General features: G+C 38.8%; 1 protein-coding gene across 1 annotated transcript in view; it reads right to left on the reverse strand.

Moving 5' to 3' along the window:
• INO80C (INO80 complex subunit C) overlaps nucleotides 1–22877 on the reverse strand; it is a 55746-nt gene that overhangs the window by 13294 nt on the left and 19575 nt on the right. The window contains exon 2 of the mRNA XM_001362923.3: nucleotides 1258–1368. Coding sequence (XP_001362960.1) covers nucleotides 1258–1368 — 111 coding nt within the window. The remainder of the gene's footprint in view (nucleotides 1–1257; nucleotides 1369–22877) is intronic.

Raw genomic sequence — 22877 nt, forward strand, 5'->3', positions numbered from 1 at the left:
GCAATAATAAGGGAAAGGATAAAGACAAAGCATTAATGCTTTGGAACTGGCAAAAATCTGACCCTACCCAATCAAATTACTACCATTATTGGCAAATTTGTTGTGCACTAAACATTTTCTTAATGTAAATGTATAAACTATAACGTATTGTTTTTATGAAACTTGACTATATAATGCAGTGAATCTGAGGTATCATCAAGCACATTCTACCTGTAGTTTAAGACCTCCTGTATATTTCTTTCTTATTCTTTTTTTTAAACACTATTTTCTTAGTAACAACCAAGATGGAAGGGCAAGGTAACTTGCCTAGGGTCACACAGCTAGACAACATCTAAGGTCAGATGTGAATCCAAGACTTCCTGTCTCCAAGCCTGGTGACCTAGCTGCCACTAGATGTTTCAAATTCTATAAAATTTGAGGCATATTCTTCCTTTGACATCTGTGGAAAATCTATTTTAACAGAAAAAAATAGTGCCTCTTCCCTAGATTACCTTCTAAATTTTTGGCATATCCTATATTTATAAGTATACAGGTTATCTCCTCATATAGAATATAACTTCCCTAGATGCTGGGGATTTTTTTCCTATGCCTATTGCCTGGCAGAGTGATTAAGAAATGCTTGTTGATTAATTATTCAGCATATAGGCCAAGGATGTTAATAAGATTAAACATCAAAACAACAATATTGGGGACACCATTAAAAATAATAATACATTCTCACTTCACACCTTTACAAAGATGAGAGGTATACAAATGTAGTATATTGCATATATTTTCAGATTTTTTTTGATATTGCTCAGTTTTGCTGATTTTTTTCTCTTCTTTTTTTTCCTCTTAAAAAATATTATTAGCTATATAGGATGGCTCTGAGGGTAAGGAAGAGAGGCATACTGAAAAAGAAAATCTGGTGATTTGAAAAACAAAAAAATTTTTAAGTGATTTAAAGAATTATGATTTTAGATTCAACTCTAAAGGGAATTCCTTAAAATTATACTGCAGTGAATGTTAATTTTTGGTATGGGAAGTGTTTCTATGAAATTTTTCCATAAGATATTCACAATCTTCTTGCAAAATTAACACTTATTTTCCACTGAAGTAACTTTGGATCTTGTATAAAATACAAAATACCTTTTCTTTTTCTACCACTAATATACATAATGCATGTTTATCATCAAAATTTTCTAGGAAATCAGCATTCTATTTAATCATTTCAAAAAATCTCTAAGATATCTCAAAAATTAAACAATAAGCACTTACCACAAAGTTGGGGTCCTTAAATGGCAAAGGTTTGGGGGTGGTTTCCACAGGTCCTGTATTAAAGTCAGGGGTCACTACCTTGCTCTCACTCACAGTCTCCACACCAACACCCTTGAAAGAGAACAATAACAATTACACTTTGTAGTAAGTGTCTTTTAGGCAAGGCCCCCAAACTTAACCAACTAAATATGGAAAGGAGAAAGGGAGAGCTAGAAAACCCTTTAATGTCAAAGTAGTGCAGACCCAAGGTGAAATAAATCAAATCCTAAGCTAGAAGGGATCTCTGAAACCATCTAGACCAACTCCCTCATTTTATAGGGGAATAAATGGAAATTAAGTAGACTTGCTCAAGGTCACATTGGTGGCAAACATGAGTTGGAAGATTTTAACCCAGCTCCTCTGACTTCTTGACAGAGACAATAACCTTTCCACAGTATCAAGCTAGGAAAGGCGTCTGTCAGAAAGTGATGCTTACTGTGCAAAAACTAGTATTTAATTATTTTTAAAGCTTACTAAGTTTAAGAAGAAAAGATGGGCCTCCTTCAAAGCTGTCAGCATGTGAAGTCAGATTATGGGCAGGGAAGTGAAAAGGAAGTTGGGAAATGCAAATTAGACCTAGCTGAGGCAGGAGGGTAAGAGGGAGTTGAGGAAATAGCCTAGAGCAGCAGCTAGTTGCTGTGGCAACTGTCACCTAAGCATATTTTGAACAACTAGTAAACAAGCTGCCCTTAGCGAATTAGACATCTTTTAATCTGTACCTATGCTTAGCAAGCAAGCAAAAAACAAAAAACAAAAAACTGTGGAGGTAATATTCCCAAACCTGGGAATAGTGAGGAAGACTTTGTCCTGTTGACATTTTTGGTAGTGAAGGGAAGATGATTAATGATTCTGCTTTCTAATTTAATGCCCCTTTCTCTACAGATGACCCTGAACCCTTGAACACTGCCAGGAATTCCATGGATAGTCAAAGGTTTTTCAAATGTCTTTTAACTAGGGAACAGAAAATACATACTTGGATATGTCTCATCCAAAGATGAATTTAATGAATGTATTTTATCTTCTCCCTAAGGGGTGGAAATGGGGGTGACCCAAGAACTCATCTGCTGCCCTTTTCCACTATGGTTGCCAATCTAGGACTTTATAAAGACTCTCTGAAGCCTACTGACCTAGAATAAATAACATTCTCAATAGTGAAGGGCAGAGCTGATGAGGCTGGTAATTGGAGGGTGAATCCCTCAATTATTCCTTCCCATTCTTTAACCAGCCATGCCCCATGACTATATTGACCCTTGACTTGACCATCAGGCAAGACCAAGAACTAGCCATCTGAGCTTTACAGAGTTCCAGGCACATAATGTTTAATAATACTTGTTGATTGAATAATTACACATGCCACCCTCTTTCACAGCTTCCTCTGATATTAAAAATCAAATCCATATTATAAATACTAAGGCAGAAGCACCCCTTCTTGAATACTACTTCCTCATATCTATTCATGACAGGCCCATCCTTTACATGTGTTTATCCCACTTTATATATCCACCATGTCCTGTAGAACCTCTATTTTTATTAACAAATTGCCCATAATATTATATACATGTGCCTTCCACTCCCTGACCCCGAAAAGCACTTCGTATTTATTTAGAATTTAGACTTCTATATACAGGTTGTCTCACCACCTTTACAAGCAATAGAATGGAAGCCCTTTGAAAAAAGGGCTTTCATTTTTGTCTCTGTATCTCTAGTACCTGCTAGGTAAGAGATACTTTTTAAAAATCATTACTTGGAGTATCTATTTAAGACAGAAAAGAGGCAAGTGCTAGGTAGGCAACTGGGGTTAAGTAATTTTCCAGGGTCATACAGTTGGGAAGTGATTGAAGCCAGATTTGAGCCCATGTCCTCCTGACTCCAGGTTTAGCACTCTATTCCCTCTACAACCTATCTGCCCCATATAGCAGATACTTAATAAATGACTGTTGGGTTGAAGGCCATGACAGGAGAGTTTATGCTTGGATTACTACTAGGCTGGAAATACCAACCCAGTTTTGTACCTTAAGTCTATTGGGTCTTGCCTAACTTAGTTCTGAGATGTTCACTGTCTGGTTGGCCACAGGATAATGACTTTTTAAAAATCCACAAAAGTTATGAAACCTTCTAATGAGTGGAAGAAGAATGGCTATGAGTTGAATATCTGAATTAACAAAAAAAGCTGGAGATACAAACAGAAGAAAAAAATAAAACTAGAACTTGCTATCAAGGAGCTCAAAATCTAATCAGGGGAGATAATACAAATAAAAATACTCAGATCCAGGATGGATGAAAAGGCCCAGAAGCCGTCAGGGCCCAGTGACAAAGTAAAGGGCAAGGCCTAAGGTCACTAGGCCACTTCAGCTGGAGGCAGAGCAGTGAGCACAGAAAGATGATAAGGGCCAGAGGACTAGGATGCTCTGGCAAGGACTATGGGTTAAGTGGGTGGTACTCTATCTCAATGGAAAGGTAGCTGGTGAGTCCCAGCTCATCCAAGCAGTACAAACAGTTTCAAAGTCACTCTTCCCACTTCCTGAGGATCTTCAAGGAAGATAAGAGGAAAGGGTACCCTTCTCCACCTCACTCCCCTCAATAGTGCTTCCTGCCCAGCTGGCCCAGGGAGCTACTTTAATGGAGGGAGTACTCACACCAATGAAATCACACATCCTTGATGTAGGAAAGTAAACATTCTGTCATTTAGGTATTTTTTCTCTTAGAATGAAAACTATGATGCAACATTTAACAAATTACAAAGCACAAATTTGTGGTTTTAATGTATTCTCTTAATCTGAAAGTGAGACACTTATTCAAAAGCTCTTTGTATAGTATAATCAGAAACCTGAACCACAGAATGGCAGCTATGTATAGATAACATCCACCTCAATTCCCAGGACCCATTCATTGACTTTTGAAAAGAGATAAGCAAAAATGTTAAGTATTCAGTGTTTGATGGAAGTCAAGGCCATACTCTCTAGGTTTAATACATAATTAAAATTATACAAATTAGTGTGAGGATTGGCTTATTGCTAGGCCCAAGCTGGCAGAAGTGACTATACTTGATACCTAACTGACCTGCCTTTGTACTGTGAAGTTCCCATGTGCTCAATAATTGGTTTAGTCAGCTTCATTGGGCAAGGAATACAATATTCTCTTAATCACAATTAGTTTAAAAAACTTCATCTAACTCAGGTATACAATATTACCAAATTACCCAATTACAATGTTCTTATGATTGAGGAAGGTAGGAAGGAAGTTGAAGTCTGAGCCTACCAGCTGATTGACTTCATCTAGGGTCCCTCCTCATTTAGGTCCTAGGAATCCGTCCAACAACACTAAATATAAAGGCAGAGGCCCAGAGCTCTGTGCTCTTATCTGGGATGTACATCAGCACTCAATACCCACATTCTGCCAGTACTTGAGGAGTCAGCTAGCTAGCTTTCTTTCTTTCTTTTCCTTCCTTCTTTCTCTTTCTCACTCATCTCTTCTTTCTTTCTTTCTTTCTTTCTTTCTTTCTTTCTTTCTTTCTTTCTTTCTTTCTTTCTTTCTTTCTTTCTTTCTTTCTTTCTTTCTTTCTTTCTTTCTTTCTTTCTTTCTTTCTTTCTTTCTTCCTCTCTGTCTCTCTTCTTTCTAAAATTCTTACCTTAAATTTTAAAATTGATACTAAGTATTGGTTCCAAGGCAGAAGAGGATTAAGAATTAGGCAACTGGGGTTAAGTGACTTGCCCAGGGCCACATAGCTAGGAAGTGTTTGAGGTCATATTTGAACCCAGGATTTCCCATCTCCAGATCTGGTTCTCCATCTCTTGAGCCACCTAGCTGCCACTAGCTGCATTCTTTCATACCTGTGTGTAATAAACTATCTGACTTGTGATCCTTTAAGTATTTATGTTCCTTCTTGGTACTCCACCCACAATCTCCACACAGTTGTTACTGCTGTTATTATTATTATTACTATACCTATTCATTTTCTCAATTCATACAAGGTCAAGAAGAGAAAGGAGTTGCTAAATACAAGATGGAAAGTGAACACACACCAGTAAGGGATGAAGAAAGAGAAGCAGCTACAGTTATGAGGGTGAGCCTGGTTTTCCAGAACTTGAACTTTCCCTCCTTTTAAAGGCAGTTGCATATAAGAATCACTCAGGGTATGTAGTTGCTGAATAAAAATATGACTTTTCTCCACAGCTGAAATAAACAAAGATTTGCATGACCAACAACTCTGGGTCATTATGCCTCATTTTCCAGTAGTGTGAGTTGGCGTGTCTTCCCCAGAGCTTGTCTATTCAGGTCAACATGTTCTAGAATGGGAAAGAAACATTGGTCTGTGGGAAGAGGTAGGGATCTAGGTCAGTTCAGATTAGAAGGGGGAGCTACTAGACATATGCCTAGACTAGGCCAAGTTGACTCCTGACTAAGAAGTTCCCTGCCTCTATATGTAACAGGCAGCATGGCAGTGATGGCTAACCTTTAAGAGGGGCAGGTGATGTAAGAAATGTCCTCAGGGGCCTGTGGAGAAGGGGAAGGGAGCACCAGCATCCCTCTGGCTTTCCAGTAACAAACTCTGGCAAACTCTGTGCTGAGGCGACAGCGTGCATGCCCACAGAGAGGGCTCTGAGTGTCCCCTCTGGCACATGTGCTATTGGTTTGCCACCACAAGTACAGTGGATTGAAGGCTAGACTTGTCATTAGATAGGCCTGTACTCATACCACTTCAGACAGCTCCTACTTGTGTGAACTTGGGTAAATTGCTTATCCTCTCTTGGCCTCAGTTTCCTCATTTGTAAAAAGGGGATAATAATAGCATCTATATTACAGGGTTATTGTGAGGATCAAATGAAAACATATTTAAAGTACTTTTTAAACCTTAAGGTACCCTATGAATATGAAATATTATTATGATATACAATACTGTCAGGGATAGGGAGAATGTATCTTCACAGGATATCTTCCATATGATGTCACCTCTCATCACTTGTTCTTCATATCTTCCATGTCTTAATAAAAATTTTAATATAAGCTTCTCTATGCCACATCCCTATACCTCCCTTGCAAACATAAGGTCTAAGAATAGTATAAGAATTGCTTTGTAATGCTTGGAAACTTTCATATAACCAGAATTATCTCTGAGATGCCCCCATCTAACAGATTCTTCCAGAAGGGAGGTTAGTCTGTGAATTAATTATCAAAGTGCCACAAACAAACAAGAAAACAAAGAGCTCATCAGAAAGCTTTCAATCAATCTGGCTGCAGACACTTCCTGGCTATGTGACCCTGGGCAAGTCACTTAAACCCAAAAGCCTAGACCTTGCTACTCTTTTGTCTTAGACTTAATAATGGTTATTTATTTATTTTTTAGATAAGTTATTTTTTTTAAGTGCTGTCAATCCCTGCTTAAATGGAAAGTGAAGTTAGTTTCAGTGCACAAAAGCAGAAAGAACATTGACTGGGCAGGCAGGAGATGACAGCTGTAGGGCTCATTCTGATACTTCCAGATAATCTCTGGGAAATCATGTAGCATCTCAAAAGTTCACTGTCCTCATCTTCAAAATGAAGAGAGTATCTGGCATTATTGCTTCACAGAAGAATGAAGATCAAATGACATATGTACGCTTGGAAGCTATAAAACCAAATTCAGATGTAAGGTATTATTACTATGTTCCCAACTTTTGTTATTATTACTAACACAATAATGGTAGGCTTTGGAAGCTATGAGAAAAGATCTCCTCCTAGTAGCTCATGAATATAGCTAACGCTAAGATAGCCTTGCAGGCTAAGGAGGCTTTACTGCTAAGTGGAGGTGGTACCACTCCTCTGCTGTAAGCTAGGGAGGTAACCATACATTCTCTCTAGAACACTCCCTCCAGAAAATCATGCCAAAGAGTAGGGTGGCTGGATGGGCGGTCACTGTCTGGTATCCTGGGAGGAAAATATCTCTCCCTGTGAGTCAGGGACCTCACCAACGATTCCAGGAAACTTTTGGCACATTCAGGAGAGTCGGCAGCCCTACTATCATAGACAAGGAAGAATTTATTGGAAAACTGTAGAAATTTACCAAAGAAAGATAAGTAAATCATTATGTGATAGACTAAAAGGCAAGTTCCCTGATCAGAGTAATATTCAACCTATTTTTTGAGCACTTTTCATATATCCAACATGGTGGTAGACCCTGCAATGGATTTTGTATTCCAAAAAGTTCTTGTCTTGTTAGTGAGATTAGACTAAGAAATATGAAAGAGGTAAATGACAATATGAGACAATAATCATTATTAAATAATAAAATGGGATGAAAATTATAATAGGAGTTGAAAGGGAGAAGTGACCTACTTTCAACCTGTGCAATATAAGCTTATTTCATTCAATAAGTGTTTATTAAGCCCTTTCTATGTTCCAGGAACCATGCTAAATGCAGAGGATAAAGGAGGCAAAAGATAGTCTGCCCTCAAGGAGCTGACCATCAATCTAATGTTTATGAGCAAAGAGAAGATTTTGCTTTTGTCTTTGTAACCCAAGCATCTAATATAGTAACTAGCACATATTAAATTTTTAACAAATGTTTGTTAGGTAAAATCTCTCAGGTAAGAAAAAGAAAGCCTAGAGAGTTAAATGACTTGCTTAAGGAAACATGAGTTAACATGTGACAAAGCAGGGATGTGGAACCAAGTCTTCTACCTACAAATCCAGTGTTGTTTTCAATACAACAAATGCATAAATTTAGATTCAGGCCACCTCAGAGTGAACTTGCCCCAAATAAAGAATGAAAGATAGCATCATATGGAAGATATCCTACAATGGTGCAATTCTCCTATCACCAGCAGTTTTATATATCATAATATGATATCACATTTATGAAGTACTTTAAATATATTTTAATTTAATCCTCATAATAACCCTGCAAGATGGGTATTTTTATTATCCCCATTTTACAGATGAGCAGGCTGAGGGTGGGAGAGGTTAAGTGACTTGTCCAATTCATACAAGTAGTGCCTCAAACCTCAGAGTAAAATAGGTCCGATGTGGAGAAAGCCTAGAAGCCAACCTCTAAACTGAACTGAACTAAACTAAATCATTGGGCAATATAGACCCTTAGACAGTGGAGAGGGGCTATACACAAGAAGTGTCACTTGGGCTAGCTCAGAGGAACTAACAGAGCTGGGCAAGGCCAAGCAGGTAGGAGCTTCCCATAACAGAAGGGACAAAAGTCCTCATGCAACTATCAGAGCAGTTGGTCCTCTTGGATCCTTCTTTGACATTAGGCCACACAAAAGACTTCTAGCCCTGGCAAAATGCCCTTCCTGAATCTACCAGTGAATTGACCTGGATTATTCAAATTACATATATCTGTCCTTGTTTTACTACCTAGTTTCATCATGACTAAGTGACACAGATTGCCTAACTGTGATGACTTGAGCTCTCAGGACTCAAACTATGGAGCCCAAGACTGGCTATTTGTTTCAAGATGATCAGTCCAGGCAGAAAAAAAAAAGAAGTTCTGCATTGTCAGGAAAGGCTGAATAGATAGCATGAGGCTAGATGGTGAAGAGTCTTGAATGGCAAACTGAGGAATCTGGTCTTTGTGCTTGAGGCAACAGGGAGCTAGAGATTTCTAAGCAGAGGAAAGATATAAGTTGGTTTTCTAACATTAGTTTGACCATAGCTATTCTCAGCAATATAACAATACAATACAACACAATACAACAAGACAATTCTGAAGGGTTTATGATGAAAAATGCTATCTCCACAGAAAGAACCGATGAAGTCTGAATGCTTATCAAAGCATACTTTAAAAAAAAACCAACACTTTATTTTCCTTGTTGTTTTGGGGTTTCCTTTTTTTGGTTGGTGTTCTCTTTTGCAACATGGTTATTATGGAGATGTTTTCCATTACTGCACAGATACAATCTATATTAAAATGCCTGCCTTCTCAAGGAGGGTGAAAGGTAGAAAGGGAAGAAGGGAATTTGGAACTGAAAATATATATTTTTTAAAAAATTAATGCTAATTTGTTTTTACATGTAATTGAGAAAACAATAAAATAAAAACATTTTAAAAATTAGTCTGACAATTACATTTAGGCTCTACTGAAAGGAGAGAATAACATCAGTGATATCGGTTAGCAGCAGGCTATTGTAAAACTCTAGATGTGAAGTAATGAGAGGTTGGACTAGGATGATGGCAGTGGGAATAAAAAGAAGGGATAATTATGAGAACCATTTAAAAGAAAACTGTCAGAACCCATTGGTTAAGTGGATCCAAAATAGGGGTATGTAAGCTGAGGTCCACAGATAGATTTCAGGGGGATTCTTGAAGTTGAATGGGAAAAAAATATATCTTTATTGTCATTAAACTCTAACTGAAATTTAGTATTTCCTTCAATTAAAAGTATTTCATTTAAATTATTTTAAAACTTCAACATGGGGAGTTCATAGACTTCACTATATTGCCAAAGAGGTCCATTACACACACACACACACACACACACACACACACACACACACACACACACACACACACACACACACAAAGGGCTAAGAAGCCCAGATGTACAGGATTAATAGGAAGGAAGAATAAAAGATGGTTAAAGTTCTGAATTGCTAAAAATAGTGAACTGGGGAGGGGTCAGCAAGCAGAGTGGCCAGAATAAGCTAAAATGTTGAATTCAAGGTGACAGAAAAGGTCAAATAAGCAATTGAAAATATGAGACCCTATGGGGCTTGAGTGATAGGTTGGGGCTGCAGAGCTACCTAAGTTTGAGAATCATTAACACAGAGGTGATAGTTACGTAGTAAAAACCAGCTTAGCACTCTAAAGGAGAGAGTACAAAAGAAAACACAAGATCTGAATTTTTGGGAAAACTCACAGCAAGGAGAAAGAAGGAAAGGAGGGATCAACAAAGGTGAGAGAATGAATAGGTTCAGAGACAAGAGAAGCAGAAAAGTTTAATGTCACAGAAAGGAGAATTTGAAAAAAGGAGATGGCACCCCACAGTCAAAAGTTGCTAGGAAGTCAAGGAAAAGGAGGTCTAAGAAAAGGCCAGTGGCTTTGGCAAAAAAGGAGATCCAGTAGTGCAGTGAGTCTTAACTTGGGATCTGTGGACTTGTTTTTAAAAATGTTGGCTATTTCAAATATAAGTGATTTCTCTTGTAATTGCACATATTTTTATTATGCATTTAAAAATATTCTGAGGACTACATATGTTTCATCAGACCACCTACTGTCTACAATGGGGACTCAAAAAAGGTGAAGAACTTCTGCATTGAGTTCTTTAAGAGCAGTTTCAAGAGAAGAGTAGAGGACTAGTAAGAGGACATTAAGAAGGTTGCCAGACACAGCAATAGAAAACAAATGTTCATGAAGTTTTACTAGTAGTGAGAGGAGAAAGAAACAGGAGAGTTATTTCAAGAGAAAGTTTTTCAACAGGAGGGAGCCCTAAATATGTTTGAAGGCAGAGGGGAAAGAAATAATAAATTGAGAAACTGATAAAGTAGAATGAGATAAATATGGAAGTAATTGGTAAGGAATCAAATCTATAGTACAATTAGAGGAGTTAACATTCTAGAAGGGGGGGAGCAAATCATTTCTGAGATGAAAGAAAAACAAAATTCTTGTAGAAACAGAAATATGTTGAAGTGAAGAAAAGATGAGGTAGCCTATACCAGGTGTACTTTTATTAGTAATTATCAGAAAATAAGTAGCAAAGTGTAGGAAAAGATTACTTCTTACCTTGGTAAAATTTACCTGTTTTTCAGAGTTGATGCATTTTTAATGATACCCTATAGAAGCAGGTAAGTGGTTTATTAGATTGAGTGTCAGGCCTTGACATGGGAAATCCTGGGTTCAAATCTGGCCTTAGACACTTCCCCTGGACAAGTCACTTAATCCCAATTGCCTAGCCTTTACTTCTCTTCTGCCTTGGAACCAATCTTAGTACTGATTCTAAGACAGAAGGTAAGCTTATTTTATTATTATTATTATTATACCCATATAATTCAAATGTAATGAAAGAGCTTTTGAAAGGATTCTAATGAAAACTACTTTGGCAATCCAAAAATGGCAAGAAGGGGAGTCAATTCTCCATGCAAAAATGAAAAAATGGGACACTCCAACAGAAGCAAATAATCAACTGTGACAAGGAAATCACTTATGAGATATAAGGCAGAAAACAAAGGAAACTGCCAGGCTTAACAAACTATAAGAGGAACTGGGAAGACAGTTGGGATCCATCAGTTTTAGACCAGGAGTCAAGTCTATCATCTGATAACAAGACAGAACATCTGGATGGAGCACTTGATAGAGCAAAGCAATGATCTAAGTCTAGGGAATGTTCTGGTAGATTAATCTAACTACAAGTTAGCCTTGAATAAAAGATAAGAAAAGAAAGCCTGATACCATTTAAGAACTAATGTTTAAAACCAATAGTAAACATGATTAATACTGGCCCTTTAGTTAAAAAGAACTTGAATCTAATTTTCAAAAATAACATAGCTTCAAAAAGACTTGGACTATGGAGCAGCAAGGTGGTTTAGCTAGGCCTGAAGATGGGAAGTCCTGGATTCAAATTTGGCCTCAGACACTTCCTAGCTGTTTGACCCTAAGCAAGTCATTTAGCCTTGTTGCCTACTCACTCTTCTGCCTTAGAACCAATATACAGAAACGAATCTAAGATAGAAGGTAAGGGTTTAAAAAAAAAAGATTCAAACTGGAAATTAGACGATCTGGGTTATAGTCTTGGCTGTATTGCTAATTACCTATGGTGACCCTGGAGAATAATAAAATTACTAATATCCAATGCTTTAAAGTTTGCAAAGCACTTTATATACTATTCTCATTTGATCTTCACAATAGCCTACTGCAAAAAGTGCCAATCATTATCCTCATTTTATAAATGAAGAAATTGAGGCTAGGAGAAACTAAATGAATTCCCCATGATAACACAGCTAGACAAGTCACTTATTTTTTTGGCTTTGGTTTTTTTTACCTGATGAGATGGTAGAGGACAGGATACACCCATCTGCTTCCCTACCACTTACAAACATGTCCATATTTTCCCCATCCTCAAAAAACTCTCATTTGATCCATGCATCCCAGTTAGCTCTCATTATATGTCTCTTCTCTGGCTTGAGAAGGCTTTCCAAAATTGCCTCCACTTCCTCAGGCCTTCTCACTCTTCTTGGTTTAGCTTGCAACTTTCTCAGGTCCCATCCAGCTCTAGGATTTTATAACTCTGTGCCTAGGATACATATTCCAGGGAGAAATAGGAGCAAAAAAAACCTAGACCCAGGGTAAAATCAAATAGGGCTCAATAAGGACAACACCCATGGATGAATTATTCTATATTCAAGGAGGGTGCTGGACACAGCTAAGCTGGGTCTAGGAAAGCTAGCTTCAGAGGAATCCAAAGAAAACCAAACCAGTAGTATTAAGGCAAGAGTGGAGCAGAGTGAGATGAAGAGAACATGGCGCTGAAATATGATTCTCTACGGTTACAAACATGACCCAATCTTCCCCAGTCTTCAAAAAACTCTCATCTGATCCAAGGATCCTTGCTAGCTATCATCCTATATCTCTTCTCTGGCTAAACTCTTGAGAAGGCTGTCTACAATTACTTCATTTCCTTCTCTCTTTCCTTAATTGTCTTTCGTCTGGCTTCCAACCTCATCATTCACCTAAAATTGCTCTAACTTGCCAATAATCTCTTACTCATGAAATCTAAACAGCCTATCTCAAATATCAACTTTATTAACTTCTTTGCAGCTATCAGTCTTCTCCCAGATACTCTCCTCTCTTGGTTTATCTCCTGTTTCTCCTCCTACCTGTCAGACATGTTCCTTCTCAGTCTCTTTTGCTGGGTCTTTATCTAGGTCAAACCCAGTAACTATGGACGTACTCCAAGGCTCTGTCCTGAGACTTCTTTTCTCCCTCCTTACTGGATTCATTAGTTTCATCAGCTCACATGGTTTCAACTATCGTCTCCATGCAAATGATTCTTAGATTTGTCTAGTCTTAACCTTGTTTCTGACCTCCAGTATCATATCTCCAGCTACTTATTTCATATCCTGAACTAGATGTTTCCCAGACATCTTAAACTTAGCATGTACAAATTGAACTCATTATCTTTTCCCCAAGTCCTCCATTCTTTTGAACTTCTTTATCACTGTGGAGGCTACCACCATCTTCCTAGTCACCCAGGATCATAACCTTGGTATCATCATCCTTGATTCCTCACTCTCTCTGACCTTCCTCTCTCTTTCCCATCCAAATCAGCCACCAAATCTTGTCATTTCTACCTATACAGCAACTCCCTTGTCACCTCTGATAATGCCATGACAGGCCCTCATCTTATACCTGGACTGCCCCTTGGCAATTTATTAGGCCATTATTATGATAGTCTGGTTAAGATATGGTCTCCCTGACTCAAGCTTCTCGATACTCCAGGCCATCCTCTACTCAAATATTAAACTGACCTTCATAAAAGGCAAGTTTGGCCATATCACTCCACACCCCTATTTGATCGACTCTAATGGCTCCCTATTGTCTCCAGGGTCAAATATAAAGCCTTATGTTGAGTTTTTAAAGCCTTCTCTAACCTGGTCCCTTCCTACCTTTCCAATCTTCATATTTCTTACACTCATCACCTCCCTACTCTGTGATCCAGTGGCACTAGCTTCCTTACACTCCTTTAAATTAAATCCTCCATCTCCTGCAACCAGGCATTTCTCCTTGCTGTTGCCCATACCTAAGAACTCTGTCCAGCCTCATCACTATCTCCAGAATTCCTTCAAATCTCAGTTAAAATGCTATATTCCACAAGAAGCCTTTCCCCAACTCTTTTAATGAAAGTTTCTTCACTCTGTGGATATTACCTCCAATTTATCTTGTACATATCTTGTTGGTACATAGTTGTTTGCACTTTGTCTTCCCCATTAGATTGTAATCTTGAAAACAGAAATTCCCTTTCTTTTTTTTTGTTGGTATTCCAACTACTTAGCACAGAGCCTGACACAGTTAGCACTAAGAAATGCCTGATGACAGACTGTATTTACTTCTCTATTTATGTACTTTTCACCTCAAGAAAGAAAACTCCTTGAGGGCTGTTTTCACTTTAATCTTTGTATCCCTTTGCCTGGCACCTAGTAGGTACTTAATAAATACTTGCTGAATTGAATCAAATCCTTAATGGGCTCCCATAATAAAGCATAGAAATAACAATGAAGGCAGTCAGTCTGGGTAGAGAATAGTGAAACTTCAGCATTTTCTTTTAATGTTTTCTTTGAAACCACTTTAATGACATAGTATTGAATCTATTTTTGTTTTTTTCCTCTTTCTCTTGTTTACTAGCACTCATATCACCCCAGTTTAGGCCCTGACCATATCTTAACCAGGCTATTATAAAAACTTCATTAACCTTTTCTTTGCCTTCAGGTTCTCCACTTGTGAGTCCATCTTTCACACAACTTCTAAATATTGGAGGTTACAAGCATTACCACATGATAAAAACATAGATTTAGATGTGGAACGAAGTTTGGAGGCGATCTATCCTAACTATCATTTTAAGATGAGGAAACTAAGGCACAAAGAGGCATACCAGCAGTAAAGCCTGAGATATAGACCAAGGCCTTACAGCTTCAAATTTAGCAATCTTCCCATGAAGTCATGCCACCTCTCATTAACCTTTTTTTTTAAACCCTTATCTTCCATTTTAGAATCAATACTGTGTATTGGTTATAAGGCAGAAGAGTGGTAAGGGCTGGGGAATGGGGGTCAAGTGACTTGCCCAGGGTCACACAGCTAGGAAACATCTAAGGTCCAATTTGAACCTAACACCTCCCATCTCTGGGCCTGGCTCTCAGTACACTGAGCCATCCAGCTGCCTTCTCTCATTAGCCCTCTTAAAAAAGCTCATGATGGCCTACTCTCTCTCCAAGGGGAAAAATGGGCACAGGACACTTATAAATTTAAGCTGTATCATTAACACCTTTATCGCCTTCTTCAGTCTATATAACCAACAAAACAAGAAACAAAACTAGCCCTGATTTATGGCAGTTGCCAGTTTATGAGACATAAATGTTAACCCTGAAAACTGAATAACTGGTTCTCCAGAGCACATCAGCATACAACTGCTTTGCCTTATTTCACTCTACTCTCCATTCATCCTCTCTACTTTCAAGGAAAGCACAACTCCTAGAAATTCCCCAATTCTGTGTCATTTCCCAGTACTCTTTAGGCATCCACCACATGAACACCTTTTCCTTTAAAGCCTAGCTCAGGTAACCCCTCTTCCAACAAACCTTCCCTAATCCACCTAGCTAAAATCAATCTTCCCCCTACTCAAATTTCTCTAGAGTATGCTTTATCCATTTAACCTTGTGCCATACTTGCCTATGTAAATGCCATATTACCATCTCCACTTAGATTTGAGAGCAGAAACTACATTTCTAAATTGTAATGCTAGGGCCTAGTATGACACTTCAATATTTCCAATCCAATAAGCATTTATTTTTTATTTTTTCTCAACATTGTTTTATTTGGTCATTTCCAAACATTATTCATTGGAAACAAAGATCATTTTCTTTTCTTCCCTTCCCCCCTTCCCCCCACCTCTCCCAAAGCCGGCGTGCAATTTCACTGGGTATCACATGTGTTCTTGATTCAAACCCATTTCCCTGTTGTTGGTATCTGCATTAGAGTGTTCATTTAGAATCTCTCCTCAGTCATATCCCCTCCACCCCTGTAGTCAAGCAGTTGCTTTTCATCGGTGTTTTTACTCCCACAGTCCCTGCTTGTGGATAGTGATCGACACCAATGGAGAAGTCCATTACCTTCGATTATGCCACAGTGTATTAGTCTCTGTGTACAATGTTCTCCTGGTTCTGCTCCTTTCACTCTGCATCCCTTCCTGGAGGTCGTTCCAGTCTCCATGGAATTCCTCCACTTTATTATTCCTTTTAGCACAATAGTATTCCATCACCAACATATACCTCAATTTGTTCAGCCATTCCCCAATTGATGGGCATCCCCTCATTTTCCAATTTTTGGCCACCACAAAGAGCGCAGCTATGAATATTCTTGTACAAGTCTTTTTCCTTATTATCTCTTTGGGGTACAAACCCAGCAGTGCTATGGCTGGATCAAAGGGCAGACAGTCTTTTATCGCCCTTTGGACATAGTTCCAAATTGTCCTCCAGAATGGTTGGATCAATTCACAACTCCAGCAGCAATGTATTAGTGTCCTGACTTTGCCACATCCCCTCCGGTATTCATTACTTTCCTTTGCTGTCATGTTAGCCAATCTGCTAGGTGTGAGGTGATACCTCAGAGTTGTTTTGATTTGCATCTCTCTGATTATAAGAGATGTAGAACACTTCTTCATGTGCTTGTTAATAGTTTTGATTTCTTTGGCTGAGAACTGCCTATCCATGTCCCTTGCCCTTTTATCAATTGGAAAATGACTTGATTTTTTGTACAATTGATTTAGCTCTTTGTAAATTTGAGTAATTAGACCTTTGTCAGAGGTTTCTATGAAGATTGTTTCCCAATTTGTTGCTTCCCTTCTGATTTTAGTCACATTGGTTTTGTTTGTACAAAAACTTTTTAATTTGATGTAATCAAAATTATTGATTTTACATTTTGTGACTCTCCTACTAGGTTTATAAAGACAAAATAAAAAACAATCTCTACCTTCAAGGAGCTTATATTCAGGACCTCCTATATTTGATCCATAGACCGCTGGGGGGCCCAAAGCTCTAGTTTAAAAACACATGTGGTAAGATAATATAATATGAAAAAAAAGAAGATTAAGAGATTGTTTCCAGAGAAGGTGGCACAAGAAATAAGTCTTGAAAGAAGCTAGTGATTTTATAAGACAAAGGTGAAAAGGGAGCACATTCAGACAAGAGGGACAGCCTTTGCAAAAGCACTGAGCTGGAAGATGGAGTGACAAGTTTGGGGAACAGCAGGTAGGTCCTTTTAGGTAGAATGTTTATAGGGAGGGAACTAAGATTAAATGAGTCTGGGAAGGTGGGCTGGAGCCAGATTATAAAGAACTTCTATTTTATCCCATAGCAGCAGAGGAATCATTAATGACTACAAAATAGGGGGAGTGATTAAGTTCAGAATTGTGCTTGGGGAAGACAATTGTGGCTGCTAGCTGGAGGATTGATTAGAGAATGACCAGAAGCCAAGAGGCCCATTAAGGGCAATAGTTTTAGTGAGAAGGTATGCATCTACTTACTAAGTGTGTAATAATGTTTACTGAAAATATTAACTAAAATTTAAATATCTCATTTGTTTTTAATTACTTTACATGTATAACCAATATATTATTTGCCTTCTTAAGGGGTGAAGGAGGAGGGGCGAGGAAAGGGAATTCAAAACTCAAAAATGTTTTAATTAATATTAAAAACACTTTAAATATAATTGATAAATATTTAACAAAGTAAATAAAATGTTTTTTGAAAAATTAATTATTTTAGATAAAAAGATGTGTTTGTATAGTATGGAAATCAGTGGCAAAAGATTTGATTGTGATAGTCATACTCTAAGTCCACTACAAAATAGGAAAAATATATGTGCCTTGGTACAAGTGTCAGATGGCAAAAGTTTTGTATAAGCAGATCTTCCTTGGGTGCCCCCTAAAAAAAAGAGATTCAAGTGACAACAGCACGCTAGGCCTGGCCCCAGGGAAGGGACTCTGCCTGGGATGCGGAGGAAGAAAGTTAAAGTGAGGGACCAAGGTGAGTGAAATAAGTAGAACGAGTTGTGAAAGCCTGATGAGAAGCATTCAGGGCTCAGTTTCTCTCTCCCACCCTTTTTCACTGCTGGTCTCAATCTCACAAAAAGCTGTTGAGAATTCAGTGCTGAAACCCACAGGGCTAATATTTACCTTGCCCATCCCCTGCTCTCCACCTCCACACCCAGCATCCCATAGCCCCAACTGCTTAAAGGTCAAAGCAGCGGTGAAGGTTCTTTAGAACAGTTGTTCTTTCAGCCATCTCTCCCATCTACCACACACAGGAAAAAGAAAAAGCAATATTTTTGCTATACTTTCCCAACACCTCCATCCTGATAGAAAACCAACAGAAAGGAAAAAGCCTCAAACATTGTTGGTTTTTCTCACTTCCCCTCCCCCTCTTACCACCCGCCCAGCATTTCTCTTCTCTCTTGCTGAGGCCCCCGTGGAGATGACCACATGTATTAATTACTCAGCAAGAGGCCCTTTGGCCACTGGACTCTCAAATGTTCAAGACTTAGAAGCAATGAAAAGGATTTATGGCTTTCATTTTCTTATTTTTACATAATCGCTAATGCTACCAAGATTCCCAAGAGGCACTGACCTGCATGGACACAGATGGAGTAGAAGGATCATCTAACACTACACTGCTCTTAGTTAAAGATCCTAGGGCTCAGGTTAAGTCTCATGGTGGGACAGAAGAAAGAGGTAGGCAGGAATGCATCACACAGGAAAACAAAGACAAAAATATGTTTCCCTTTAACTGGTATGAAACCAGATACTGAGGGATCTGAAGGGCGGATTGAGACAAAGCTGGGAGCAGGGGTATGTAAGGGAAGTAGCAGCCAAGAGAGCAACATGGATCAAATAAATAGTTTTTCAGAAATTCACACATTCTTACCTCCTCTTAAGTTCTATTTTAATGCTTTTTAATGTGGAAGTGACTCCAGGTTTTCAAAGGCCATGCCAGTCAATCACCAACTCTCAAAGGTCCTACCAAGCTCAAGGTTTCAAGAAGGCACCCATTGTGGGTCTGTTCATTGGACCTGTCAAGACCTGGTATCTGTTGTCCAAAGTTCAGCCTTAGTAAGTTCAAAGAGACAAATTATATTGTCAAATGACTGACTCTCGGGTGATTTTTTTTCTTTTCTGGCCCAAGCAATTCATACAGAGCATCAGGGAAGGGTTCTGATCTGTTTCAAGGGAAGGAACCCTCAAACTGGTGAAACTATACATCTTAAAAGTATTAAATATATTTTTTAATGAAAGATAACACTTCTGTCACTATAGAAAGTAACATGGTACAAACAGGAGAACCTGGGTTCAAATCCTACCTAGGGCAGATAACTAAGTTTTCTGAAGCTCAGTTTCCCTGGCCCATTAAATGAGGCAGTTAAATGAGGTGGTCTTTGAGGTCTCTTCTAGCTCTCAATGAATTATTTTGTGGTAAGTTGCAGGTCTTGCATGCCATGAAGGCCTCAAACTTTCAGTGACCAATAAAATACTGAGCACGTGATTTTTAAAGGCAAGGGGAATTTCTCAAATGTAATCTAGGGTAAACAAATACCATGTACTAGTTCTTCTGAAGGAACTGAGGTCAAACAGAAAGCCATGGCTCCTGAAGAATATTTGGATCTCTTGCTGGCTTTTAAGGAAGAGAAGATACATAGATAATAGTGCTAAGTCAGAAGCAGGGAAGGGACTTGCCAAGAGGGTTGAGTCCTTCAGTCAAGGAGCAGGCTAGCTATAACCCTGATCATATATATTAGAGCTTGAGCCTAGAAGTTCAGTGCTATAAGGAACTACCAAGTGAGGAATGTGAATAGGTGTCTTCTCTGCAGTCTTGAGGTTTAACTAGGATAATGAGGCAAAATGACTTGCTCCAGATAACAGAGAATATCTACAAGAGGCAGGACCTAAATCCAGGTCTTCCCAAATCCAACACCAGTTCCTTATTGACTATGCCATGCCAGAGAGTGCTCTGGACTGAAAGTAAAGATATTTTTGTTTCAGTCCTGACTACACCATTGGTGAGCTGTGCTACTTGAAATGAGTCACTTACTTGTCCACACCTCAGCTTCCCCATTTCTAAAATGAGAATGAGCTTGATACTCTCTAATGTTTCTTCTGGCTCCAGTATATTTTTCTATCAGGGTAATCCTTAGCAAAACCCTTACTTATAAGGAATCTTGTTAGAAGTGGTGGCCTGTATTTTAGATGAAAACAACTTTATCCTAAAAATCCTTCCAAAGAAATTTGGTGAGGAAGGCAGCTAGGTGGCTCAGTAGATGGAGAGCCAGACCTGAAGACAGGAGGTCCCGCCTTCAAATCTGGTGACTCTGGGAAAGTCATTTAACCCCCACTGCCTAGCCCTTACCACTCTTGTGCCTCAGAACCAATTCTTTGTTCTAAGTAGGTATGGGTTTAAAAAAGAAAAAAAGAAGTTTGGACTCACTTCTACGTACTCTGTTAACTTTGGCAAGTCATTTAATCTCCTGAGACCTCAGCTTTCACCTCTGTAAAATGAAGGGGTGGAGAAATGGCCACTGAACTCCCTTTTAGCTCTCTCTATAAGAATTCTATGAGATCCTATGGCACAGGAAAGGGCCTGGCTCTAGTCCCGATTCTGCTAACAACTAGCTGTGTGACTAGTCACATCAGATAATCTTGATGGGCCTTAATTTCCTCTTCTATAAAACGAAAGGATTTGACTCTGGTCTGTCTTCTAGCCCTACCATTCTGTGAGTCTAAATAAAGTTGTTACAGTGCCTTCCAGCTGCCTCCCATTACTGTAATGCCTTGTTGCCGTCATCTGTCCCTCCAATTATCCTTTTAAAGAAGCATCTGTTGCCTTTCTTTTTACTCAGTTGTTTTGTTGAATACTTACAACCCATGTTAAATTAAGTTTAATAAGGTAATTATTAGCCTATAAAAATGAATACAACCTGGGTGCCAAGAGCAGTGAAAAGTCAAAGCCATAGAAGAGATGGGAAATAGTGTGATGTTAGAATATTCTAGCAAGTAGTCTCTGACCTTATTCATTTTTTATCTGGTTTCTGTATCTGGTAATCTATGGATTAGTGTCAATAATTTATGGTGGGCATCTGAAAAAATATGTAGGCATACATAAGAAAGGGAGAAATCAGGACGGTTCAAAAACCTTGGCTCAGGAGCCTCTTGTTATCTGGAAGTGGCTTACCTACATAGGTATATTACCTAGTCTAATTCTGGGAGAGCCTCTACCTAGGTGCATCTTTGAATTATAGCTGCATTGACTATCCTTGATGCCTAGATTGCTCTCCCTCCTCATTTCTATCCCTTGCTTCAAGATTCAGCTCAAATCTCACCTTTTGTATGCCATTCCTGATTCCCCTATTGCTAGTGCCCTCTGAGATAACCATCCATTTACACTGCATATATCTCATATGTATGTGGATATATATAGGTATGGGTGTCATCTGAAGGGAAATCTTTACTCCCTAGAAGCTTCTATCATCAAATATGCTTATCTGTTTACAGGAGTGGCCACTTTGGCACTCAAGGTATTGTAGACTCTGTTTAAAGAGACTGGATAACCCTTGGTATAACCACCATAGCCTCCAAAGTATGTGTAGGCTGCCCCACTTGCCAGGAATACAATCAACATGCTTTTTGTGACAAGGCTTTTGGTGGGCATTCTCTGGCTTACACACCTTTTGAGCATTTGTAAATTGATTTTATTACTAGCCTAAGGCTGGATATTAAAAAGTTTGTCTGGTCATAGTGGACCAACTCACCAGATGGATAGAAGCCTTCCTCAGTGTGTGGGCCACAGAAGCTTTTGTTGCTAAGATGCTTTTGAGGGAGATTGTCCCTCACTTTGGCCCACCAACATGCATTGATTCAAACAGGGGAACCTATTTTACTGACTCTGTTTTATCCCAGGTTTTTTATCTCAGGTTTATTCTTATTTGGGGATTACTCCCCAATTTCATCCAGCATATCACCCACAGAGCTTAGGCCAAACTGAGCGCATGAATAGGGACCTTAAGAAGATGATTGGTAAGTTGTGCACTGTGACTCACTTTAAATGGCCTGAGGTTCTCCTCTTAGCCCTGTTTTATCTTTGTAGCAGGCCCAGGAGAGATCTATAAATCTCACCATTTGAGATAATTTTTGGACATTCCCACATACATTTGCCCTTTTCCCCCCTGCATATACATTGTTACCATGGCAGAGAGGGGCACTTCTGTTGCTTCTTATACACAGGATTTGCAGGTCAAATAGCGAGAATTCCACAAATCTGGAGTTGCAGTACAAGCTGGGCCTCTAGACTTCTTACTCCATCATCTACACCCAGGAAACAAGGTGTACATAAAGAACTTCCAGCATACTGGAGGCACTCAGCCTGCCTGGGAAGGTCTGTTTCAAGTACTGTTAACTACTCTAACAGCTATCAAAATCAGAGAAAAGGACTCTTGGACTCATTGCTTGCATGTAAAACAGGAACTCTCTACTGGCACTGAGTGACTATCCTGTCACATATATTGTATTTGCTGCTTTTTAGATTCAGTTTTGCTTTTAAGATTACATAGTAATCTAATCTAAGATGTTCTGTTAATGTTACCTTCAGTTAGTATGTTTTGGTTATTAGATATTATGTTTTGTTAAACTGTCTTTATTTGTACCTTCTTCCTATGATTGGACAAGAGATAGTGCCATTATAAAAGTCCATAGGCAAGTTGGACAAACTCTTTTCCATGGCAGAGCCACTGATCCCTATGGATGCTGGGTCACCAGATCCACTGGAGATCTTTTTTGTCATAGGCAAAAATTCCAGTCTACAAAAATGAGACATTACCACAACTTGCATCACAGGAAACTCACA

This window comes from Monodelphis domestica, chromosome 3, assembly GCF_027887165.1.
Source record: "Monodelphis domestica isolate mMonDom1 chromosome 3, mMonDom1.pri, whole genome shotgun sequence".
Classification (NCBI taxonomy): Eukaryota; Metazoa; Chordata; class Mammalia; order Didelphimorphia; family Didelphidae; genus Monodelphis; species Monodelphis domestica.